This window comes from Choristoneura fumiferana, chromosome 30 (assembly GCF_025370935.1).
Source record: "Choristoneura fumiferana chromosome 30, NRCan_CFum_1, whole genome shotgun sequence".
Taxonomy (NCBI): domain Eukaryota; kingdom Metazoa; phylum Arthropoda; class Insecta; order Lepidoptera; family Tortricidae; genus Choristoneura; species Choristoneura fumiferana.
In genome coordinates this window covers 9686503-9710604 of record NC_133501.1, presented here as the reverse complement: position 1 = coordinate 9710604, position 24102 = coordinate 9686503, and the positions used below count along the sequence as shown (strand labels likewise).

The following is a 24102-nucleotide window of genomic DNA, read 5'->3' as shown; positions in this document are numbered from 1 at the left end:
TATCAAATTAAGTAGGTTTGAATCATCAGATCCAAGATCAGACCCAATTGGGTAGGTCCAACTTCGACAAAGAGGTCGCCCGAAGAATACAACTCGGATGGGCAACGTTCGGGAAACTTCGTGGTGTCTTCTCGTCCAATATTCCGCAGTGCTTGAAGACTAGAGTCTTGGACCAGTGTGTGTATGCCAGTGATAAATAAATAAATTTCACGGGACAATTCACACCAATTGACCTAGTCCCAAAGTAAGCTTAGCAAAACTTGTGTTATAGGTACTAAGCAACGGATAAATATAATTATATATGTAGATAGATACATACTTAAATACATATTAAACACCCAAGACCCGAGAACAACACACGTATTTTTTGATTGCCCGGATTGCTACCACCATCTTGCTCGCTAATCCTGCCGTGAAGCAGCAGTGCTTGCACTGTTGTGTTTCGGCGTGGAGAGTAAGACAACCAGTGAAATTACTGGCACTTCAGGTATTCCATCTTAGGCCTCTAGGTTGGCAACGCATCTGCAATACCCCTGGCGTTGCAGATGTTTATGGGCGGTGGTGATCTCTTACCATCAGGAGACCCACTTGCTCGTTTGCCATCCAGTCGAATAAAAAAAAGTTCTCTAACCACTCGGCCATCTGGTCGTCTAAGAAGATGATGATAAGAAGTGATGACTTATGGCTCTGAGACGTGGTCCTTGACTGTTGGCCTTTTAGAGAGGCTCAGAGTCACGCAACGAGCTATGGAAAGAGCTATGCTTGGGGTTTCTTTGCGTAATAGAATCCGGAATATGGAAATTCGTCGAAGAACTAAAGTAACCGACATTGCTGGAAAAATATGCAAGTTGAAGTGGCAATGAGCCACATCGCTCGAAGAACAGATAACCGTTGGGGAAGAAAAGTCCTCGAGTGGCGACCACGAACCGGAAGATGAAGCATTGGCAGGCCTTCCACCAGGTGGACTGACGACATCGTGAGAGTTGCGGGAAACAGGTGGATGCAAGTGGCGAGTTGTCGTTCATTGTGTCGTTCTCAGGGAGAGGCCTTTGTTCAGCAGTGGACGTCTTCCGGCTGATGATGAAGATGATGATGAATCATCAGGTCGTATAGTCAGCATCAGAAGTAGATGAGCAGTTGTGGTGTTCTAAATGATCTAAGTAATCTTATTATCATAACAGTAGAGTCGTACCGTACGTAAGTTTTTGGTGCATATGCGTATTTTTAGCACCAATGTGGTTCTTTATCCATGTATAATTGAAAATGGGGTTGAATCAAATAGAAAGATACGGGTAATAAAGTGATCTTGGGAGACATGGTTTATGAAATAAAACAAAATAAAAATACATTATTTTATTTAAAAAATAAGTCATGCAGCAGCAATGTCACATTTAGCGTTAGCTGCAACAAAGAACAGATGTCAAAACGATTGTAGAACACTTAAACTATGCCATTTTCATAATGGTGACACTCTAGAACCCTGTTGCAGTTAGCATTTGCAGCACTTATCAAAAAATCTTGATAAAGGCAGCAGAGGCTTCCTGCGCCATAGTTCTACCGAATTTTACATATGAACTTGTCAAAGTATAGTTTGCTAATGTCATTCGAACCCGGAACAAGAAATCGTTTTTAATCTTCTTTATGCTTAAAAAACGGTGACGGTACGGAATCGCAGTGACGCATCGTATGCGTATGGTTTTTATCGCATGCACTCCACACCGCTGCTTAAAAAACAGTGACGGTGCGGAATCGCAGTGACGTGCCGTAAGCGTCACGATTTTATTATGCTCTCCACTCCACACCGCTGCTTAATACGCAAACAGTGCTCGGTGCTCTCCACCAAAAGTCGTGACGTTTACGGCACGTCACTGCGATTTCGCACCGTGTGCGTATTTAAGCAGCGGTGCGGAGGGCATACGATAAAATCGTGACGCTTACGGCACATCACTGCGATTCCGTGCCGTCTCCGTATTTTGAGCAGCGGTGTGGTCGCTCCTTAAAACAAAGCAATCGCGACAGTGACATTAACATTAGTTGAGTTAATATGTGGCTTGAACTGCGGGTCTAGAAATTCGAAAATCGAACTTCGTATCGTACCGTCCCTCTCACTCTCGTATTAAATAGTATTAGCGTCAGAGGGATGGCCAGATACGAGGTTCGAATTTTGCACTTCGCAGCATAGGGCCTGTTATTTATAACTATGTCTCAACTTACTGCCTTTAAACGCAGCCGGACTCTTCCCTCCATCCAGACCCTTCATTCGACAATACACGAACCGTAGTACAGCGTCGTCGTCATTTGCCTCCGTAACACGCTTGGCAGAGTCTGACAGGTCTGTCAAGAACGGTGCCGAGGCTGCACAGGACGTCCATGAGACCAATTGGAGTTCTGAACAGAAACAAGGGCGGTTTCAGACTAGCGATAAATCTGCGCGTATATAAGCTCGTTTTTGGGATCGCGCGTACGGGTGAGCCATTCTCTTAAAAGTTGTAAGTATCCAAACTTTTTTCCGGGATTTTGAAGTTTTTATGTTACATCTACTGGGAATTCAGGAGTAGGGTCCCAAAATTTGTGTATATTTTTTGTAATTCCGTTCCGTTCCGTTAACTCTTAAACAAGTGTATATGGGAAAGGTAACAGAATGGAATACAACATTTTTGGACACTTTTTTTCACCTATTAAAATCGATAGTACCTAGGTACTCCTGATTTCGAGTAGATTTAACAAAAATTTCAAAATCCCACAAAAAAGTTTGGGTACAACTTTTAAGAGAATGGCCCGGCCCGGGTGCAGTTTCGTTTTCTTCGAGGGCTGAACACGGAGGAATGAACACACGCGCGTTTCGTTTAATCTAACCCTCATGTAAGCGCGTAGGCCAAAAACAACCGTATACGCGCAGAACAAACGCTAGTCTGAACTGAAGCTGCCTTAAATTAAGTCTTAATAAAAATACATTTTTTTTAAGTTTACAGTACCACTTATGTATAACCTCTGGTCTGCCGTGAGAACACTTTACTAACCTGGCATGAAACGGAAACTTAAAATCTTTAAAACAGTAAAAACTTAAAAACAGTAGTTTAAAAAATGTGGAACGCTTCACGATTTTACGTGACATCTTTATAAATGCGAAAGTTTGTAAGTCTGTTTATTTTTTTTGTTACTTCGTCACGTCTAATTACATCATCACAGATAGTTTGAGTTCCGGGGAAGGACATAGAATAGTTTTTATCCCGGAAAATTGCATAGTTCCCACGGAACAGCGATAACTGAGTTCTCCGCGGACGGAATCGCGGGTAACGGGTAGTATTACTAACTTTTACTCTGTCTTTGACTCGACTGATTCTGGCTTCGACTCTGACTGACTCTGACTAGATTTCAATTTACTCTCCTTGTAGATATCATACATGCAACGCGCGCAAAAGCATGACGTTCGGCGATGGACATTACTTAGGGCATACCCCTATGTAATACTAACAGACTCCTGTGGATTCTCACTCTGACCCCCATTCTGACTCCTTCTGAATCTGTTTCACTCTCTTTCTCATTCTGCTTCTGACTCTGACTGTGGCAGACTCATTTGAAATCATCATCTCATTTGAAATGAAATTTGAATTTGATACTGAATTTAACTCACTGTGTTTCACTAACTTTGACATTGACTCTGACTAACTTTGACTAGGCTACAACTCACTCTCCTCAGGCTGCTCGCAGGAAAACATGCGGAGTATGGGAAATGCTCAGGAATGTGCGATAGATGACGTGCATACAGCGCGCGCACAACATGACGTCTCGCAAGGGCACTCCTTACGGCAATCCTCTGTATAGTCCTATCAGTCTCCTGTAGACCGTGCTATGACCACACTCATTCAGATTCTCACACTGACTCTCATTCTGAATCTGATTCTCACTTTCTTTCTAATTCTGCCTCTGACTCGCGTCGCACTCTGACTGTGACAGATTCATTCTGAATCTGACATCAACACTGAGTATAACTCTATATTTGACTTCTTTTATGATTTTGACTTTGACTGAGTCTGACTCAGGCTGACTAACTTTGACTGTATCTCAACTAAATTCGACTTTGACTAGGACCAACTTTGTCTAGACTACTACTCACTCTCCTCAGGCTGCTCGCAGGCAAACATCCGGAGATGGCAACTGCTCAGGAACGTGCGATAGATGTCGTGCACACAGCGCGCGCACAACATGACGTCTCGCGAAGGGCATTCCTTAGGGCACTCCCCTGTATAGTCGTGCCAGTCTCCTGTGGATTATATTATGACAAGATATTTAAAAACGTGATAGGGTAATCCCAGTGATATTTAAAAAAACTGGTTAAGCGTGAGTCGGACTGACACATCGAGAGTTTAGTAAAGTATTATTTATGCATAAACGGCTGTATTTTTAAAAATTTGATGTCAGCCTCCCTGTATTTGGTATAAATAAAGGCAGACGTAATACTAACCTAATAATAATATTTTAATTTAAACAATTTTAATTTAATTTGTTTGTGTTATTTAAGTCATTATTGAATAATCCCACTATTCCACTAATATTATAAATGCTAATGTTTGTAAGTCTATTTGTTTGTTGGTTTGGTTGTTTGTTTGTTTGTTACTTCATCACGTCTAAACCACTAAGATGAAATTCTGTATACAGATAGTTTGAATCTCGGAGAAGGACATAGGATAGTTTTTATCCCGGAAAAGTGCATAGTTCCCGCGGGAGTCTCGGGTAACGGGTAGTATGTCATACAAACCGTGTCGACGGTCGACATATGAAATATTTACCTAGCGTTAATTGTGGTAGGTTGTCTTCCTCTTTATCTGTAAAAAATATATATTTATAGTGTACAAATATTGTTGATTACATAAAACATAATGCAGTACCTACAAGCAACAATAAGCCTCAGTAAGTCGAATCAAGTACAAACACCTGTTTAGACAAAAAGACACTATGCTGATTGCACGAATCCTACAAACCACCTACCTAAATGCGAAAATTTGTGAGTGTGTGAGTGAGTATATTTGTTACTCCTTCACGCTGAAACGGCTGGACGGATTTGGATGAAATTTGGTATGTAGATAGCTGAACATCTAGAATAACACATAGGCTTTTTATCCCGATGTTCCCACGGGACAGGGATAAAATCTCGAAATAACAACCGCTGGGCTTAGTCATGAAATTTGGTATGTAGGTAGCTGCACGTCTGGAATAACACATAGGCTACTTTTAGCGATAAAATCTTGAAATTTCAACCGCTGGCTTTAGTCTTGAAATTTTGGATAGTTGTTGTGTAACCTCAATGAAGACCACGATATAAATTTTGGGAATTCCCACGGGAATCTAATCTAATGATGATTTACGTGTGCGAAGTCACGGGTCAACACTAGTACCTAATATTATTCAAGTGTATAAAGAAAATTTTACGAAGTTAGTATCGCTACATAGCGAGCGACCCCTGCCAACCCATGCAACTGTTACAACAGAAAGAGGTAAAAGAATGATTAAAGCAGCTGATGAAATTTACAAACTACTTATTAGGTACCTATACACCGTAAATAGACACACAGCAACAATAAATAATGAACTACCAATATTATCGTAATTTTAAGATTCTATTTCCTTACTGTCCTCACCATTTTTACTGATGTTGATATCTTCTGCTCCAGTTTTATTATCACCTTTTTCACCTTCATCATTATTTTCGGCTGCACCGTTATCGTCATTGTTAACGTCACCACCGCCATCGGTCTTATCAGCCATGATATCTTCACCATTGTCATCTCCGTTTTCATCAGTTTTTAAGTCTTCGTCAGCAGTTTCTTCCTCATAATCAACTAAGACATCTTCACCAATATTTTTATCATCTGGATTGTCGTGAATATTTTTGTCATCGTCCCCTGTAATTTTATCAATATCATTACTATCATCTACGTTTGTACAGCGCCCAAAGACAAGATCACCGAAAACGTTGATAGTGGATAAGGCAAAGATGGAAATGGAATATTTTTGTACTGTATTTATACCCATTTATGTACATACTTAATATCTGGGCCCAGTGACCTGAAATGGGTCTTGGCCTCCAAAACCAAACTACACCTTACTCCAACATCATGGACCAGCTTTTTGGGATCTTCTTGGGACCATTTTGTGGCATGCATAAACTTATTTTTCTTTTTCTTATTTCGAAGGATGTCACGAATAAATGATTTCTTTCTCTTTCTTTTGACAGCCTTTAAGCCCGAGATTCAAAAGGTCTCTCTAGACTTCTCTCCAGAGGTACCTTGGACGACCTTCCGGTCTACGTCCACTCGGTCGTCCCAAGTACCCGTCTATGTACCACCTTGTATTTATACCCATAGTCTGACAGTAAAGTTTTTGTATTCGTATTTGCAAAAACATACAGCTCTTTAAAGGTTTACTAATGTTTCGGCGAATAACGTTTGGCAACCTGTTTCATTTCGCAACTTTTCATTTCCCAACTGTTTAATATTTCTGAAACTGTAAATATTTCAGGATTTTTATAAAACCAACCTAACCTAACCTAAAGGGTTCTACACGATGGCTCTAAAATAAATCCTGAAATATTTATAGTTTAACAGCCTTATTCATAAAAAGTTAGAGCTCTTGAAGGCTCCTTGAAGGCCCGATGCTAAAAAACATGATTCATAAACGTCTGTTAGCCTAATCAGTCGATCAAGGCTCTGCTAAAGTTAGCGGACCGTAGACCCTCCTTTATCTCCTGCTAAGTCACAAAATGGCCGCCACAAGTTTGAACAGCTGACTTTGACAAGAGCAAAAAACCATACCGAAGATATTTTAGTGAAGGGGTGAAGTTACGCAAAGATTAAAAAAAAACCAGAAAAAATATTATCAGGAATTTGTATTTAAAATCCTCTAAATTAGCAACAATAAATTAACAATAAATATGAAAAAAAAATTAGGATGATTAACATAATTATGGCTTTTTGCACAACATAAACATGCGGATCGGAAATGGCGGGAAAACAAACTTCTCGCTTTTTATTTTTTTTTCCTGCTAATTTGCTGTCACTGCTGTCAACTTTTTTTTTTTAATTATCGATTAGGCCATTTTTGTCTTTGATTTGTCAAGGTGGCCAACATAACGCGTCTAATCCGTCTATCAGCGGCTCAACAACTAGCAGACTGCTAGCAAGCGTTTATGAATCATACTTCTTGACAACCGTCTAACAAGCTTAATCAGTCTGCTAAGTAACAGACCGATCAAACCTCAATTAAGGATTTTTTATGAATAAGGCTGTAAGAGTTTGCGAAATGAAAAGTTGCGAAATGAAACAGGTTGCGAAACGTTACGTTGCGAAAAGGCAGTACTCGCTCTTTAAAATAAGTACCTATGGTACATAAAGTACCTATGTTCCCAAACTACCTGTCAATTGTTTCACTCCACCGCCGGGAGGCGGCATAACCACATCAGGATTCTCTGGTGACTTTTGATCTTCGACGGTTTCTTCGGCACCTTCATCATTTTCTTTTTCGTCATTTTCATCTCCTTGCATGTGCGTTGGCGACTGTTCGTCTTCCTCTTTTAATGTGTTATGCGCGTTATTAAAAACAATCAATCAAACAATTATACTTAGGTGTTAAACTTAAGTAAATGGCCTGTTGTATGTGGTAGTCCGCAGAGTTGATAATATAGAGCTGAAGCCATTTTTGAATTTGGAACGTCAATTTGTTTATACGGACACGGTATTACTACATACAACAGGTCATTTACTTCAGTTTTTCACTTATACAAAAATTACTATGGTACAACAGAACTAGCGCTATACTTTAATGGTAATGACTAATTCCCCTCCCGAAGGACTGGAAGAAATATTTGCATTTGTGGCCAACTTTCAGTAATTGGAGAGACACTACAAGAAGAAGAAAGGCAAAAAGAAGAAAGAAGTTAGAAAGCTCTGGATTGCCGGAGAGCTGGTAGAAATTTAGGACAGCGAAAAACTTATGTACTGGAACCATTTCGCCGCATTTTCAGGCCCCTATCTGAGAACCTCTGGATAAGACTAGAACGCAGAAATTTTCGTCATCCAATAAGCTATAATCACATACTTAAGATCCAAAATTTCAAGTCTGTAGGTCATTTAGTTCCGAAGTTAAGCGAAAGCAAAGTTTCGCATTTGTGACACTCACTCACTCACTCATGATTATCAAAATAGAACTAGTACTTCCCATAAACTCAGAGAGCTGAAATTTGGTACAGAGTTAGGATTTAATGACCACATAAAGGAAAAACTATAAAAAACTAGACTTGGAACGACTTTTTTTTTTTTTTTATTCGACTGGATGGCAAACGAGCAAGGGGGTCTCCTGATAGTAAGAGATCACAACCGCCCATAAACATCTGCAACGCCAGGGGTATTGCAGATGCGTTGCCAACCTAGAGGCCTGAGATGGGATACCTCAAGTGCCAGTAATTTCACCGGCTGTCTTACTCTCTACGCCGAAACACAACAGTGCAAGCACTGCTGCTTCACGGCAGGATTAGCGAGCAAGATGGTGGTAGTAATCCGGGCGGGCTTGTCTAGTTTTCATTACTTTTTAGAGATAAACAAGCAGCTCCATCGAGACTTGTCTAGTTTTTTACAGAATTTTTTTGGTGGGATACAATAGGTACTTACTTAGACATGCAGAGATGAGTGAAACTACACACACACACACACACACACACACACACACACACACACATACATACACTTGATTGAAAAGAGTGGTTATACTTGTATTTCAGCTCACGAGACATACGAGTACCTATATCAGTCATTTAGCCCACTAGCATTAGCTCACCAACTCCTACGAGTATGTGTGTCTGTGGTTCATTTTGATTAATATGATTAATGAACTAAAAGAATTTCCTTGCTCACCCGCGACCTTATGATAGCTAAGCTTATGCAAAATATGCGTGTTCACTATGCTAGGTGTGTTTAATATGCGTGGTCTAACAACTGGTAGCATGGTGTATGGTTGTGTCACTCTGAAGATGAGCTCTGTTGAGTTCGAAACGCGTCAGTGTAGTGTGGTGGTGGTGATAGATGGGTTTGTGTGATTTGTGTGTTCTTACAGTGTGGAGGTGGAGGAACTGCATGAACACTCATATTTTCTCTACTCGCCGTTCGCGCGTGGACACCTCGCGAGCGAGGCGATTCGGTGACGCTACGGAGTTGATGTAATGAGCGCATGCCCATACAGATCCATATAAATAAACCGCTCGCGGCGAGGCAGTGCTGATCGCGTGCCGAGTGGATCTAATGGAGCTGTGAGCCTATACTGATCCTTGGAAAGGAGTTGCGAACTGTTTTTCATTTGCAGAGCTTCCCCACTTCTCCGCTCTTGTTTCTCCACCCCGCTTCCTCGCTGCACTTTGGGAGTGTATCTTAGAGAAGATTCTCACCCTCTTGAAGGATCTGTCCAACCTCTTCCGTGTTAGATATCCTTGGATTCTCAGCACTGAACGGGAGTCCGAGGTTTTGGACGTCTTTTTCCAACTCGGCTATGTCGTCATGGAAGACCTGAAGTTTGGCGGCAGCTGAAAATGATAGTCAGAAAACCTTTCCATCATTATCACAAGATATACAAGGTATGAAATGATTAACTGGAAACCAGACTGTAATTAGTTTACTCAGAACAGCGAGTAAAAAGTTTGTGAGTGAGTGAGTATGTTTGTTACTTCTTCACGCTGAAACGGGTGGACGGATCTAGATGAAATTTGGCAAAAAGTTAGTTCATAACCTGGATTAAAACATCGAAAACTTTTTATCCCGATATTCCCACGGGATAGGGATAAAATCTCTAAATAACAACCGCTGGGTATAGTCATGAAATTTGGTGCGTAGGTAGCTGGACGTCTGGATAACACATAGGCTACTTTTTATCCCGATTTTCCCACGGGATAGGGATAAAATCTCGAACTAATAACCGCTGGGCTTAGGAGTCCTGAAATTTGGTATGTAGATAGCTGGACATCTGGAATAACACATAGGCTAATTTTTATCCCGATATTTCCACGGGATAGGGACAAAACACGAAATAACAACTGCTGGGCTTAGAGTCATGAAATTTGGCATGGGTGTTTTAATTTAACGTCAGTGAAAACCACAATTTAATTTTAGGGAATTCCCACGAGAATTTAATAAAATCCCGGAATTTCAATTCAACTGCTGTATCAAATGATTTACGCGTGCGAAGCCGCGGGTAAACGCTAGTATTAAATATATTTTTATATTAATCTAAGTATTTAGTCTCTCAAGTAGATTATCGTTTCTTTTCTCCCAATGATACAAATTCGAGATTTTCAAGGCCAATAGTTTTAAAATGTTATTAAGTACATAGAAATTGTTTCTTTACCATCTTTAGGATTCAGTGGAGTTTTTTTTACCAACTTCTTGCTGTAGCCGTCGCCTGTATCGACGTTAGGGAACTCTTTGTGGAATTCATCATGGAACTTTTTCATTTCTTCATCAAACTTCTTCATCTGGCTGTCGAAGTCGGAGCCGTTTTCACTGGAATAATTACATTAGTTTAGTATAGTTTAACTAGTTTTAGTATAGTTTCTAGTTTAGTATAGATAAAATAGAATCAGAAGTTAAATTGAAACAATCATGAATATCAATCTTTATTGTTTGTGTCTCACAAAAGTTTTAATTCACAAGACATTAATTTTAATTCACATTTAGACACAAGAAGAAAAATGTTGGAAGAAAGAAAAGAAAAAGACACAAACATAATCAAAAAGGATCCTTGAAGAAGCAACAAATTGGTTTTTAAGTGTGATATATTTATCATTGTTTCAATTTAATTTCTGATTTTATTTTATCATATTTGTAATTTAATTTTATTTGTAGTTTTTAATGATATTTAATGTGTTTCATGATCTGTCTGACATTGGATATCATCATCCCAGCCTATATACGTCCCACTGCTGGGCACAGGCCTCCTCTCAGAATGAGAGGGCTTGGGCCGATGTTCCAACGCGTGCCCAGCGCGGATTGGAAACTTCACACACACCATTGAATTGCTTCGCAGGTTTGTGCAGGTTTCCTCACGATGTTTTCCTTCATCGTAAAGCTCGTGGTAAATTTTAAATGTAATTTCGCACATGAATTTCGAAAAACTCAGAGGTGCGAGCCGGGGTTTGAACCTACGATCCTCTGCTTGGGAGGCCATTGGTCAAACCACTCGGCCACCACTGCTTGACATTGGATATATTGTTCTTCAAAGATTTATTTCATCACGAATTAGTTGGAAACCTTTCAAGCATACTTCGATTATAGGTAGTGCCACCAGAGTTGAGGTCACGCTCACAAGAACATGACGTGTAATGACAGCAGGATTTTGACATTTACTCATTCATTTCATCCTTTCCTTCCTTTACTCCATCCTTTTGCAGTTATTTTTGTAGCTGTGTGTGAAATCATTCACTTCAACTGTCGTGGCACTACCTATAATAATACGTGAACGACACGTGTATAATAATATAGTAGTAATATATTCGTAATTTTTAATGAAACTTTCAGTTACAAAAATGACAATTAAAACTAGAAAAACTTTGCTTCCTAAGGAGGTAAAACTGCTGTGCTTTAGGATAAGCAGTGACCTAACCATAAAAATGACCTTTTAAATACAAGCTTTTTTGCTGATTGTACTTTTTGTTGACTGTACTTGCGTTGTCACCTAAACTAAATTTGCATACCAAATTTCTAGTCGATGCTATTAACAGTTGACTGTACTACCAGGATATCACCTACTAGATTATTGTACCTACTGTCACGCGATTTACATAAGTATTCCAAATTTTAATTCTACTACTGGAAGTTGGTCAAATTTAACTTGCAAGATTTTACTACAGACAGACAGACAGACAACGGGACAGGGGAACTAAATAAAAGCTTGTAAAAAGAAATAAAAAAAATGATCTACTTCGACTGCTTTTTTACAGACATTAAGTAATCAATACTTCTATTTACCCGGTCGGTACTTTAGTTGCATTATTGTCATCCGGGTCAGATGGGTCACTTGAAAGGTCCGGTACAGTTGTATCTTCACCATCAGAAGGTGTATCCGTGGTATCTTCATCATCATTAGGCACTTTTGTTGGAGTATCACTAGTGAGATCATCATCAGGTACAGGAACTGTTGTTTCGAAGTTATCATCAACTGGAGATTAATAGTACATTACTGTAGAGGCCGGGAAGTAGGGGGTTGCCGGCCAAGCAGATATAGATGGCCGAGTCTAGCGAAGCCGGATAGGGATGCGAGGCCGGCAACCCCACGTTCCCGCCGAGGCTTGTATAATGCTTTTCTCAAACATGACATGAAATAAAATAAAAAAACAAGAAATCAAGCATGGCGGGACGCTAGTCTGGTCGCCCTGTTGCGTGAGCGCGTGTCTTTCTGGCTGCTGGCGCGGCGGCGGCGGAGCGCGTTGAAACAAAAGACGGTCGCATTGCCAGCCAGCGGCCTGCAAAGTTGTATGAAATCTCTTTGCAGGCCGCTAGTGACCGCGCGCAGGCAGGTGATCCGCAGCGCCTGCATTGCGATACTTCTCGGCCTATTATTTGTAACACAACGTCAATATTTCATGTCATGTTTGAGAAAAAGGCTTCATTGGCTGATTAGGATTTTTTTTAATCCCCAATGGATGTTATTTATTACTACGACAGAGTTGACTTAGCTATATAAGTACTAATGTTGTACGCTCGGTTGATGAGCGAGGGTGTGTTGCGAACTTGTGAGTAATGATTTTTTCATGGACCAATAGAAACGCTTCATTTACCTATCTTCGCACAGCACCGCTCCGGTGCAAACAGCTGAGCCGAGCGAGGCTAGGTAATAATATATTTTTTATCGAGGGACTAAAATAAGCCAATATATACCCGAGGTGGTTAGCCACCCGAGCTTTTGACTTTTAGTCTCGAGGTGAAAACTCAATTTTTCATTTTGCGAGAAAACGCTTTCTGTGAAAGAATGAATGCGTTTCTTATTCCTCCAGTCCATAAAACTTTCATAGGTTTTTAAATACCTAAGTAAACCTTTCTAGATTTCTGCGGCAAAAGATTATCAATTATGTCTTTTGCTCTTTGCTCGACATCATAATTTTCACTATCACTTGACGACATTGTGAGAATAATCAATTTATTTTAATCGTTTATGATTTACGCTGTACAACAATTTCAAAGTATTCGCGGTAAGTATTTTTTTCCACCCAGACACAGATATGGTCCATACACGAACTGGAATAAATAGCATGGCGCCACCTTCTATGCGGAAAAAGCATAGAACTAAGACCACGTCGACTAATAACGTAACATTTTCGTCATGAAAATGGTCCACACACAATCATTATTTTATGCCAAAAACTATATAAGCAAGTGCTGGCTGTTTGAGTTTATCTAAGTCACTCGAAGTAAATTAAAAAATTAATTACTTTTACTCCCTAGGCCGTGGTGGCCTAGTGGTTCGACCTATCGCCTCTCAAGCAGAGGGTCGTGGGTTCAAACCCCGGCTCGCACCTCTGAGTTTTTCGAAATTCATGTGCGGAATTACTTTTGAAATTTACCACGAGCTTTGCGGTGAAGGAAAACATCGTGAGGAAACCTGCACAACCTGCGAAGCAATTCAATGGTGCGTGCGAAGTTCCCAATCCGCACTGGGCCCGCGTGGGAACTATAGCCCAAGCCCTCTTGTTCTGAGAGGAGGCCTGTGCCCAGCAGTGGACGTATATAGGCTGGGATGATGATGATGACTCCCTAGGGACTAAAGTACTCACTTTACTCCGGCCTCGTAAGGCTATATTGACATACTTTTAGAGCAGAGAAGTGAAAATGAATCTTAGCACTACCCGAATAGAGCTAACATCTCTGCGGAGGGCTTAGAGGGTCAAGTTTCCCAGAGAGTATTGGATCATGATATTACGAGCCACCCTACGCTGTTGACGATTTTTTATACAAAACTGACCCTTGATTGTGAAATCGTGATAGTCTGTGCAAGCGCGAGTAATTTCCTTTTTTTATAGAAAATAGGCTTACGTTTGGCCTCAATCTCGCTTAATGGAAGGCGAAGATGAGGCCTAAGATGGTACACGTTTGCCTAGAAGGTGTTTCACTTTGACCTTAAAGATGGCCAGATTATAGCGTTCCGGAAAAACTGACCTCGGCAGAGAGTTCCACTCCTTAGCCGTCCACATAATGAAAGAGGCAAACCGCTTCGTGCGTAATGGAGGAATGTACAACATAAGGGTGAAATTGCTCGCCGCGCCGTCGTTAGGCACTTGTCCCACCGCCGACGATGAGCGAGAAGCGAGTAGAGCGAGTAACTAGAAACGAGTGGGCGAGCAGCGAGAAGCGAGTGTAGTTTTGTCGCTCGGCTGTAAGCGAGTGTTCGCGTGCGACGGGCGATTACTCGCTCCACTCGACTCGCTCGTGCGGGGCGGCCGCCAAGCTGACATCACTGAGCGAGTATCTATAGCTCACCGAGTTTTATAGCTCTTGTCGCTGCGACAAAAGATGTAAGAGCGAGTTCTCGCCGACAGTGTGAACAGCCAGCGATCAACTATTAATATATGTGTCTCTTTTACTCACACAGGATCTTATATCTTTTGTTCGTTTCTTGAGCGAGAAAATAGTCGATAGCCAATCGTTTCCTCGCTGGCGGTGAGACAAGTGCCTTAGGTGACGGAATGCTTTGCTTTGTGACCCACTGGCTAGAGGCAGCGAGTTTCTAGTATAAATACGTTCTACTGTATTAGACAGTAGTCTAGTTTTAGGTAGTATAACCTATTTAGACATCTAGTGTTTTATGGAATGGAGTTTTTTGTGTTGTTTTTAAAATAACATTACAGTCTTAGAGAAGATTGGAAGTTTTTTTTTGTTCCGCGTCTGAGGCATCAATGCGCGTCAGCAGGGCTACTGCGAAAGTCGAAACTCGAAGTTCGTATCGTACCGTCCCTCTCGCTCTCGTATTAAACAGTATAAGTGTCAGAGGGACCGCACGACACGAACTTCGAGTTTCGAGTTTCGTAGTAGCCCTGCTGAGGGACCGCACGACACGAACTTCGAGTTTCGAGTTTCGTAGTAGCCCTGCTGAGGGACCGCACGACACGAACTTCGAGTTTCGAGTTTCGTAGTAGCCCTGCAGCTTCTGCGTCAACGTGTATCATTGATGGTACATTGATTGTACGCTGTAATGTTTTATTATTATCGTCTGTTTGTTTCGCATGAAATTAATATGAAATACAACATGATTATACTATATTTTATTCTCTCTTTATGTAATCACAATGTAGGAAACTGAATCGTGTACCAGGCAATAGGAACAATACCACACAATGACTCTTTACTGATCACCACAGAGTATACCTACAGAGAAGAAATTTTATATTTCAAGGTAATGAAAGTGAAAAGGTTCCACCCTGGCACGCGGTGAAGTTACGCAAAGGTTAAAAAAAAACAGGAAAAAATATTTTCAGGAATTTGTATTTAAAAATCCTCTAAATTAGCAACAATAAATTAACAATAAATATGAAAAAAAAAATTAGGATGATTAAAATAATTATGGCTTTTTGCACAACATAAACATGCGGATCGGAAATGGCGGGAAACAAACTTCTCGCTTTTTTTTTTCCTGCTAATTTGCTGTCACTGCTGTCAATTTTTTTTTTAATTATCGATTAGGCCATTTTTTGTCTTTGATTTGTCAAGGTGGCCAACATAACGCGTCTAATCCGTCTATCAGCAGCTCAACAACTAGCAGACTGCTAGCAAGCGTTTATGAATCATACTTCTTGACAACCGTCTAACAAGCTTAATCAGTCTGCTAAGTAACAGACCGATCAAACCTCAATTAAGATTTTTTATGAATAAGGCTGTAAGTAATTAAGTAGTTAATTATAAATATCAGATATTGTTCGTCAGTTAGATTATCACAAAGTACTGGACAACATTTTTTACCGAGTTCAAACCCAGGCTTGCATCGCTGAGTTTCGCTTGAGTTTTCGCGGAGAACGAAGGAGGTTCTCAAGTCGACGCGTATATAAATTTTTTTATGTATGACCACGTGTAACTTTTTACAGAGTAGTCCGATTTTGATTTTTTTTTTATTGGAGGGTGGTCCCATATAAATTTGGAAAAAAAATACCCCAAGGGTAGGACAACTCACTACATCGGATCAGTCACTGATTCTAATGCATGACCAGGCATAACTTTTTATAGAGTAGTCCTATTTTTATAATTCTTTTTTTTTAGTGGCATACAGGTATTGCAGGTACAAGCATGATGTAACGAGCATGTGTAACAGTAGTATACATTATGCACTATAATTGTTCCTACTTAGATTAGACAATACGTAGGTTAGGTAGTATAGAAAATATTAGTAAAATAAAACAGAGAATAAATGTAGAAGAATTTTTGAAGAAAGAATTCTAAACTCATAGAGGGAACCCCCGCTAGATTGGTTTTAATGTAAAACTAGATGAAAACCCGGCTTCGCTCGGGTAAAATGTACCTACTCATAATAATGTTTGAAAAAAAAAATTGCCAGTGTAAAGACTGTCGTACGTACCTACTTATCGAAAAATTTGACGTATATTCCCAGCCTTAATATTATCACAAACACTTTCACAGCTAACCTACGTATCGGTATTTCACCAGTAGATAGTTCTCCTAAATCTTATTTTCCCAAATAATTATGATGTCTGTCTCATAATCAAAGAAATTAGACCAAAAGGGCCCCGTATACGGTACGATTCGTCTGTACGATCGATCTGATGAAAATCGACGAATCGTACCGTGTGTGGTGCCCTTAAGAGGTCACAATGGAGAACGAAATGCAAACCCTGTGACACCTGTGACACGTGATGACGTGACACTTGCGTGACACTAACACCACTTTGATGTGATGACTTTGACATGTTTACTTCGCAACGCCATTATATACTTAGTAATTAATTCAAGTTTATATTGAAAATACTCGATAATCCGAATTTTCCGCCTACAAGTTGTCGACTCGGATTGACTAATTTTTTACGCACTTCAATTTCATGTGCATTTCGTTCGAGTCTACCGTACCCGTTGACGAAATTATTAATATAGATTATTAAGTACCAATTCCTTCTTCCAGTGTAAGTCCGTCTTCCTGAGTACTTTTTTCCGTGGGATGTACAACCTCGATGGATACGTCAACAGAAACATTAATATTTTTTGATCCACTAGAATTTTTTGTCGTTTCAATATGTTTTGGTGTCGTCGTTTTCGGTTTCATTGTTTTAGGTTTCGTAGGTTTCGGTTTTTTCTTTGTTGTTCTCCGTGTTGGTCTTTTTTTCTTAAGTTGGCTATATTCTGAAAATACCTTTTTGAATAACAACCTATGTTTTCGAATCTAGAATCGGAGGAGAGAGGAGGAGTGAACCTTTATGGGAAATAGTATAATTGAGTATTAGAAGCCCGAAGTCGAAGACTGGGGCTTTAATGGGTCTATGTTCGTAATTCCAGTACAGCCCGTGCGACAAACAATATTTTTCATCGCATTCGTAAATAAAATTGTATGTTTGTAAGACACAAAACATTATTTTTAGAATTGGGGCGTTTTAGAAAGCGCCAGCAGCAAAATTACAAAAAAATAAGATAAGATTGAGCAGAAACCTCTCTTTAGTTTGACTTGCATAATAAAATACTACCATTATCTTCTTCCCGGTCAAGACTTTCCCTACGATATGCAATTTCTTTAGATTCTTCAACAGGGAGTTCAATATCGTGTGATCCACCTTGATTTATCGTCGGCTTGGTAGGTTTTGGTACCGTCGGTTTCACTTTTGTCGGTTTGGGTTTAGTCGGTTTCGCTTTCGTCCGTCTCGGTTTAGTCGGTTTTGCTTTCGTCGGTCTCGGTTTGGGTTTCTTCGTTGGTGGTTTTCGTGACTGTTTCGGTTTTTTTAATTTGAGGCGGTTTAGATCTGGAAACAATTGTTAAAAAATCATTTTGATGTTCAAAATTCAATGGTGTGTATGAAGTTCCCAATCTGCGCTGGGCCCGCGTGGGAATTACGGCCGAAGCTCTCTCATTCTGAAAGGAGGCCTGTGCCCAGCAGTAGGACTATAGGCTGGGATGGATGGATATTATGTTTTCTTAAGATACGAAATTGCTTAAAATTGAGGAGACTTGCGCAACGAGTATTTTCCTTTTGAGGTAGGTACTGAACTCTACAAATAGTCTTTACAAACTTATATGTTTTTGAAAGCCCTATGCAAAAATACTCCACACTTTTAAAAACAATCCTCGCTTTTTGACTAGGACCACCCTAATTTTTTTTTATTTTAATTAGATAATCCCAGATACTACTTTGTCGACGTGGTTAACAATGCTACGGAAAATTACAGATTTTTAGCATAGACGCTAAGGCGCAAACGACTCTCTACCCTGGAATTTACCCAATACACTAGCACTAGCAGTCAAAAAGCTAAGCCATGGACAAACGGACGAACGGACATGGTGAAACTATAAAGATTCCTCTTAGGAATTACTGGCTGAATATCCGGGCGTGCCCACGTTTTAGCACAACAAGGAGAACAACTCGCAAGAATTTTGATCACGCTAAATTAAGCATCGGTATTGTCTTTAGTTTTCATAAAAATTGGTTGCCTAGAAGAGATCGCTTAAGCGATAAGGCCGCCTATTGCTTACCTTGTAATTTTCTCTCTGTGTACCTGTTTTCTGTATCGCTTACTATTTCTGGTGTACAATAAAAAGTCATTTTATTGTATTGTATTGTCAATTTAACCCTAAGCATCATCTCTTTTAAAATTACGCTGATTATATACCTTAAGTACCTACTTACTACCGAATCCTAAAAATGGATTTCTAGCTCGCTAAACAAACTTGTGTTTTCACAACATTTTAGTAGAGGAATTTTAGATTAAGTAACTCAAGCCATTTGAACCACAATACAAGTCTTGCCTCTACACTCTACTTACTATTTTGGTCATCCTTGTCATTTTTACCAGGTTTTACAGATTTAGCATTAAGTTTCATGACATTTCTGACCTCTTTAATTTTCTTAGCCCTTTCTTCAATTTGCTTAGCTATTTCCCCAATGTGCTTAGATCTTTCCTCAATATCCTCAGCTATTTCTTCAGCTTCTTCAGCTATTATTTCTTCGGCTTCTTCTTTGGCTCTTTTTTTAGCTTCCTCCTTGGCTTTCTTTTTAAATTCTTTTTTGGCTTTCTTAACCGCTTCTTTTTTAACTTTTTTCACCGCTTCTTTTGCTGCTTTTTTTACTGTATGTGTTGCAACTGCTTTAGCTGCTGCTTTAGCTGACCATATAGCTGCCTTTAAAACTGGTATCCAAAATCTCCGTGCATTAGTATTATTAGTGGCAGTGAGTAATGAACTCGTCCCAAAGGGATAAACTCCCTTAATATTATTACGACCTGAAAAACCCCACACAGAAATGTCAATGGTATTTATAATAATTAGTGTGCAATTGTGTAAATTTTGTTGTATTTGTGTCTTCTTTCTTTCAAAAAGTTCTCGAATGAAGACCGCGGGTCGGCAAGCGCACCGTTTCTACGAGATGGGCGATGACCTGGTTAAAGCCGCTTCACGGTGGATGCAGGCCGCTTCTAATCGAAGCAACAGGTCTATGGGGGAGGCCCATGTACGACAGTGGACGTCCTATGGCTGATATGATGAAAATGATTTTAAAAAACTCTACCACTACTCAGTTCGTCAAACAATAAAGATATAAAGAAATAAAAATGCTTGTATATTCCCTATTGATTAAATCAGGCGTTATTTTGTGGAGGTCCATGTCCATGAACAAAAAAGTTAACTTGTTACTTCAGCACAACACGTGCAAGACAGCAACTGTGCGACACATATAAGCACCTTTATAATGCTGACAGTACTTTAGTACTTTAGTTTGCTTGAAAAAATACTTCACATTAAAAAGTCACAAAAAATGTTTGCTATATTATTACATTAAAATTTAGGTTAGATAATGCAAAAAGAGGATTTTCGGGGATAAAAAAAAATTGAGAAAAAATAATATTTCCTCATTTTATTTTTTTAAGTAACAGAATCCCGTAGAACTCATCAAAAGCCAAATAAGTAAACTTTACTATACTCACTTCAACTTTTTCAGCACACTTTTTATTTTTAGGCGAGGGTAGGTTAGTTGAGTGCGCGAAGCGCCTAAACAACACGAAATAGAAGCTCCGCGAAGCAAACAAAACTGATATAAGAAAAAACAAATACTTACGTATCTACAGCTAATTCGCCATCCCAAATATCATGATTTATCCAATAGAAGCTTTTTACACCAAAACGCGTAAATAACTAAAAATACTAACAAGCCACTAACACTAGTAGGACGTCCACCAACGAGACGGACGGGTGACCTGGTTAAGCCGCGGGTTCACGGTGCATACAAGCTGCTTTCAACCGAAGTAAATGCAGGTCTATATCAGGGTAGGCCTATGTAGTGTGAGTTGCGCCTCACACACACACTCTCCCCAAATATACAACTTAGACCAGGGTTTCTTAAAGTGGGGTCCACGGACCCCTTAGGGGTCCGTAGCATGTGTGTCAGGGGTCCACAGTGGGTCAGTCATAGATGAGAGTATCGGCGGCGCGCTGCGCCACCAGTAATTGTAAAAGGACTATAATAGTGAAGTGAAAAAAGACTAAATATTGAAGAAGTGAAAAGGTGTTAACTTTTATTTAAGTATTTTACGGACTTTGAAAAATAAACATGACATGATCCTTACACCTATGTCCAGCAGTGGACGTCCTATGGCTGATATGATGATGATGATGATTGTTTATAAGATTTTCTCCTTGAATAAACTCCATTCCATAAAACACAGTCTAGCTCATGCTATGGTCTGTCCCAGAATTCGAGATACTAAAATGACGTTTCATGTGTTACCTGCTTTTTGCGTCTCATAAATAGTGATGTGCCGCAACCGTTATTACCGAAAGATTTTGTAGTACCTATGTATGTATGTCGTAAAATATTAAGATATGAACGGATCCGTGATGTACTAAAATGTAGGGCACTTAAGACATTCTAGAAAAGGTAAAATAGGTCTAATAAAAATGCGACCGTTTTCGAAATATTTCGACTTTTTATAGATGTTGATGTGTTTTCAATTTCATTCTAAGTAAGTTTTACATTAACTAAATAATATGAGAATAATGAATATTTGATTTATTATTCTATGATATGAATATCAAAATAAAAACACGAGAAAACGCACTGATCACATCCGATGACAATACGAGTAAAGTAACGAAAATCGGTTGAATACCACTTGAATACTAAAATCATGAACAATGACGTTGTGTGATATCTGAGGGCCTACTCCGGAATTCGAAAATCAAAGTTCGTACCGTAACGTCCCTCTCACTTACGTATTAAATAAAATAGTAGTGCCAAAAGGACGGAACGACACGAACTTCGATTTTCGAATTTCGTAGTAGCCGTGCTGGCCCTGACTACCGTCGTCCCGCTGACGCTTATCTCATTCAATACGCGAGTGAAAGGGACGGTGCCATACGAACTTCGTTTTTCTAGTTTTGTAGTAGCATCTGTATTATTTTTACGTTGGCACTAAGTGATGAACACTGTATTTTTACCCGTGCTTAGATTTCATCACTTTATCGTATGATAAAGTAAAATGGAAAGTAGAATATTGAATGCATTAATGTTATTTTTGCTAGCGTAAAATAAACATTTTATCGGTTATTTACGAAACCGAAATCACGGAGCAGCACTGTTCCTTTTATGCTGGCCACATTATTTTTACGTTTGACATTTCAGACTGTCATTTTAGTATCTCGAATTCTGGGACAGACCATAGAAAAGCATACTAACGTCATATTTTAGTTTAGAGTAAGGCCAAATATGTAGTAGATTGTACAACACGAGCATAAAACGAGCCATTTTACCCGAGGCGTTCGTTACGGCGAGGGTGGATAGACACGTCGAGGGGAAAATGGGTTCAATGCTCTAGTTTTACACTCTGCTTTTCACTTAGATTATGGGTGAGACCAAACGAACGTAATTTTAGAGTTATGAGTTGCGTATTTTCGGTCGCGTTGTTTTGGTTAAAAAACCCAAAACGTCGTGTTTAATTCATAACTGATTAATCGCTATAATTACCTAATAAAATAGTTAAAAAAGTCGTGTATGTAAAACACATTTGGCAGTAAGTGGCAATTTGGCATAAAAGCAGCAGTGGCCTACTCTATCTTCTCTTCTCTTTCTTTCTTTGAAAGAAACGTCGCAAAAATGTCCAGCTTTAAACGCCAAAATACCTCCAAATTTAACCATGTAATGCGTATCACTTGTGTAGTGTACACAACCATCTCGCTCGTTTAGCATAGGCATGTTTATTTCCACTGTGTAGTCGAAATGCCGACTTATCTTATGTGTCGAACCATTTTATTCCTGGCCCACCATAGAACGTTCTCACAGTAAATGTCATACTAATTCCTTTGTCAAGCAATACGATGTCACTATGACTTTTTCTACGATAAGGTTCCACAGTGGGTCACAATTCAGTTGGTTCGAGTGTACCTACATCTTAACGTTTGTTTATACAAAGTGTAATTTTTGATTTCCGTCAACTTCGAATGATCATTAAAGAGATTTATAATTTATGATCAAATGAAGTTAGACAATTTGATTAATTACCTACACTGGCTATGAACTCTATATCTTTTATTCAATTTGAACAAAATTATAATGTGTAGGTACCTATTATTGTTTTTTTTTTTTAAGTTTTGTTTTACGTGGTACCTAAAATAAATTACAAGTATCTATCAATAAATTCCGCCATCTGCCGGAGTTAACGGAAATCAAAAAAGCACGGCGTATTTTTGTTCGTTTCTCTGTTTTTGTGCAACGACGGTTAACCTGACATACACGTGCCGTTGCGGAATAGGATAAAAGGGTTGCACATTATGATATGGACCTCCGCAAAATAACAGCTAAATTAAGATAGAATCCCACCTGGTGGATTTAGATCTGCTTGTCGTTTCACTCTCTTCTTTGCCAAACCTAAAGAAAAAAACATAAGTTTAATTCCTTTGCAGCGTTATGGTAAGTATAGATGCGACACTTTACATTAATACTCAGTATACAGGGTGTCACTATAGTAAAAGAGAACGAGTAGGCTCACTACGAACAGAAATACATCGCGCGGCTTAATGAGGGCTATCGTTTTTGTCTCACTAGATGGCGCACTGTTGCGTGAGGTTTTTAAGTATGGCTTTCAAAGTCTGTTATTACGGGCGTGAAAACAAAGTTTAGATTAAAATCATATTTAATACACCTTAAAATCGTACCATAAACATATCGAGCATGCCACAGTGTTGCATAGTCCCCGTTTTGTTCGGAAAAAAGGGAGGACAAAGGTTTCCGAAAAACAAAAATGTCTCAAAACACAGACATTCGTTGCCCCGGAACGCATATTTGCCATAATTAATTTCAGATATTGCAAAATATTCACAAAATTATTCTAATTATGAATAAACCCGCGTAGCTCACTCAAAAAACTATGAGATTTGACATTTCGGAGACCTCACGCTACACTAGCGCCTCTAGTGGCGAATTCATTCGCGATAGCCCTCATTGTGTGCGCGCCGGTTGACGCCAGTACGCACGCACCCGCCGCACGCATACACTGATAATTTAAGGAGGATTAAGTTTTCTTTAGTCAAGGCTGTGCTGCCGTCGACGCCGTATGTCTCGATTTTAGCTGGCACGTCTTGCGCTCACCTCAGATGATCACCTTTTACGTTCGCGTACTCGTACTTACGTATTTTTTGTATTAGGTATAGCTGTTAATTAGTGGTATATAAGTGTAGTGTTATAGGTTCGTGCAAGGACACTTAAATAAATAATTGATACCCACCTAGACCTAGTGCCATCCACGAAGACGCGTGATTTTGTCAAAATTAGCCATTAATAAAATAAATAAATAAATATCACGGGACAATTCACACCAATTGACCTAGTCCCAAAGTAAGCTTAGCAAAGCTTGTGTTATGGGTACTAAGCAACGGATA

The 24102-nt window shown here is 39.5% G+C and overlaps 1 protein-coding gene across 1 annotated transcript; it reads right to left on the bottom strand.

Moving 5' to 3' along the window:
• Positions 1-1340: 1340 nt before the first annotated feature.
• Positions 1341-23092, bottom strand: LOC141444863 (uncharacterized; the record flags this gene model as incomplete). Its single annotated transcript, XM_074110580.1, is given in 13 exon segments — positions 1341-1401; positions 2215-2388; positions 4118-4264; positions 4791-4826; positions 5640-5903; positions 7412-7567; positions 9434-9568; positions 10387-10541; positions 12006-12195; positions 17139-17372; positions 17711-17983; positions 19002-19457; positions 23045-23092. Coding segments are annotated over 13 exon segments (2300 nt in total), but the record flags the coding sequence as incomplete, so codon positions are not given.
• Positions 23093-24102: the final 1010 nt, after the last annotated feature.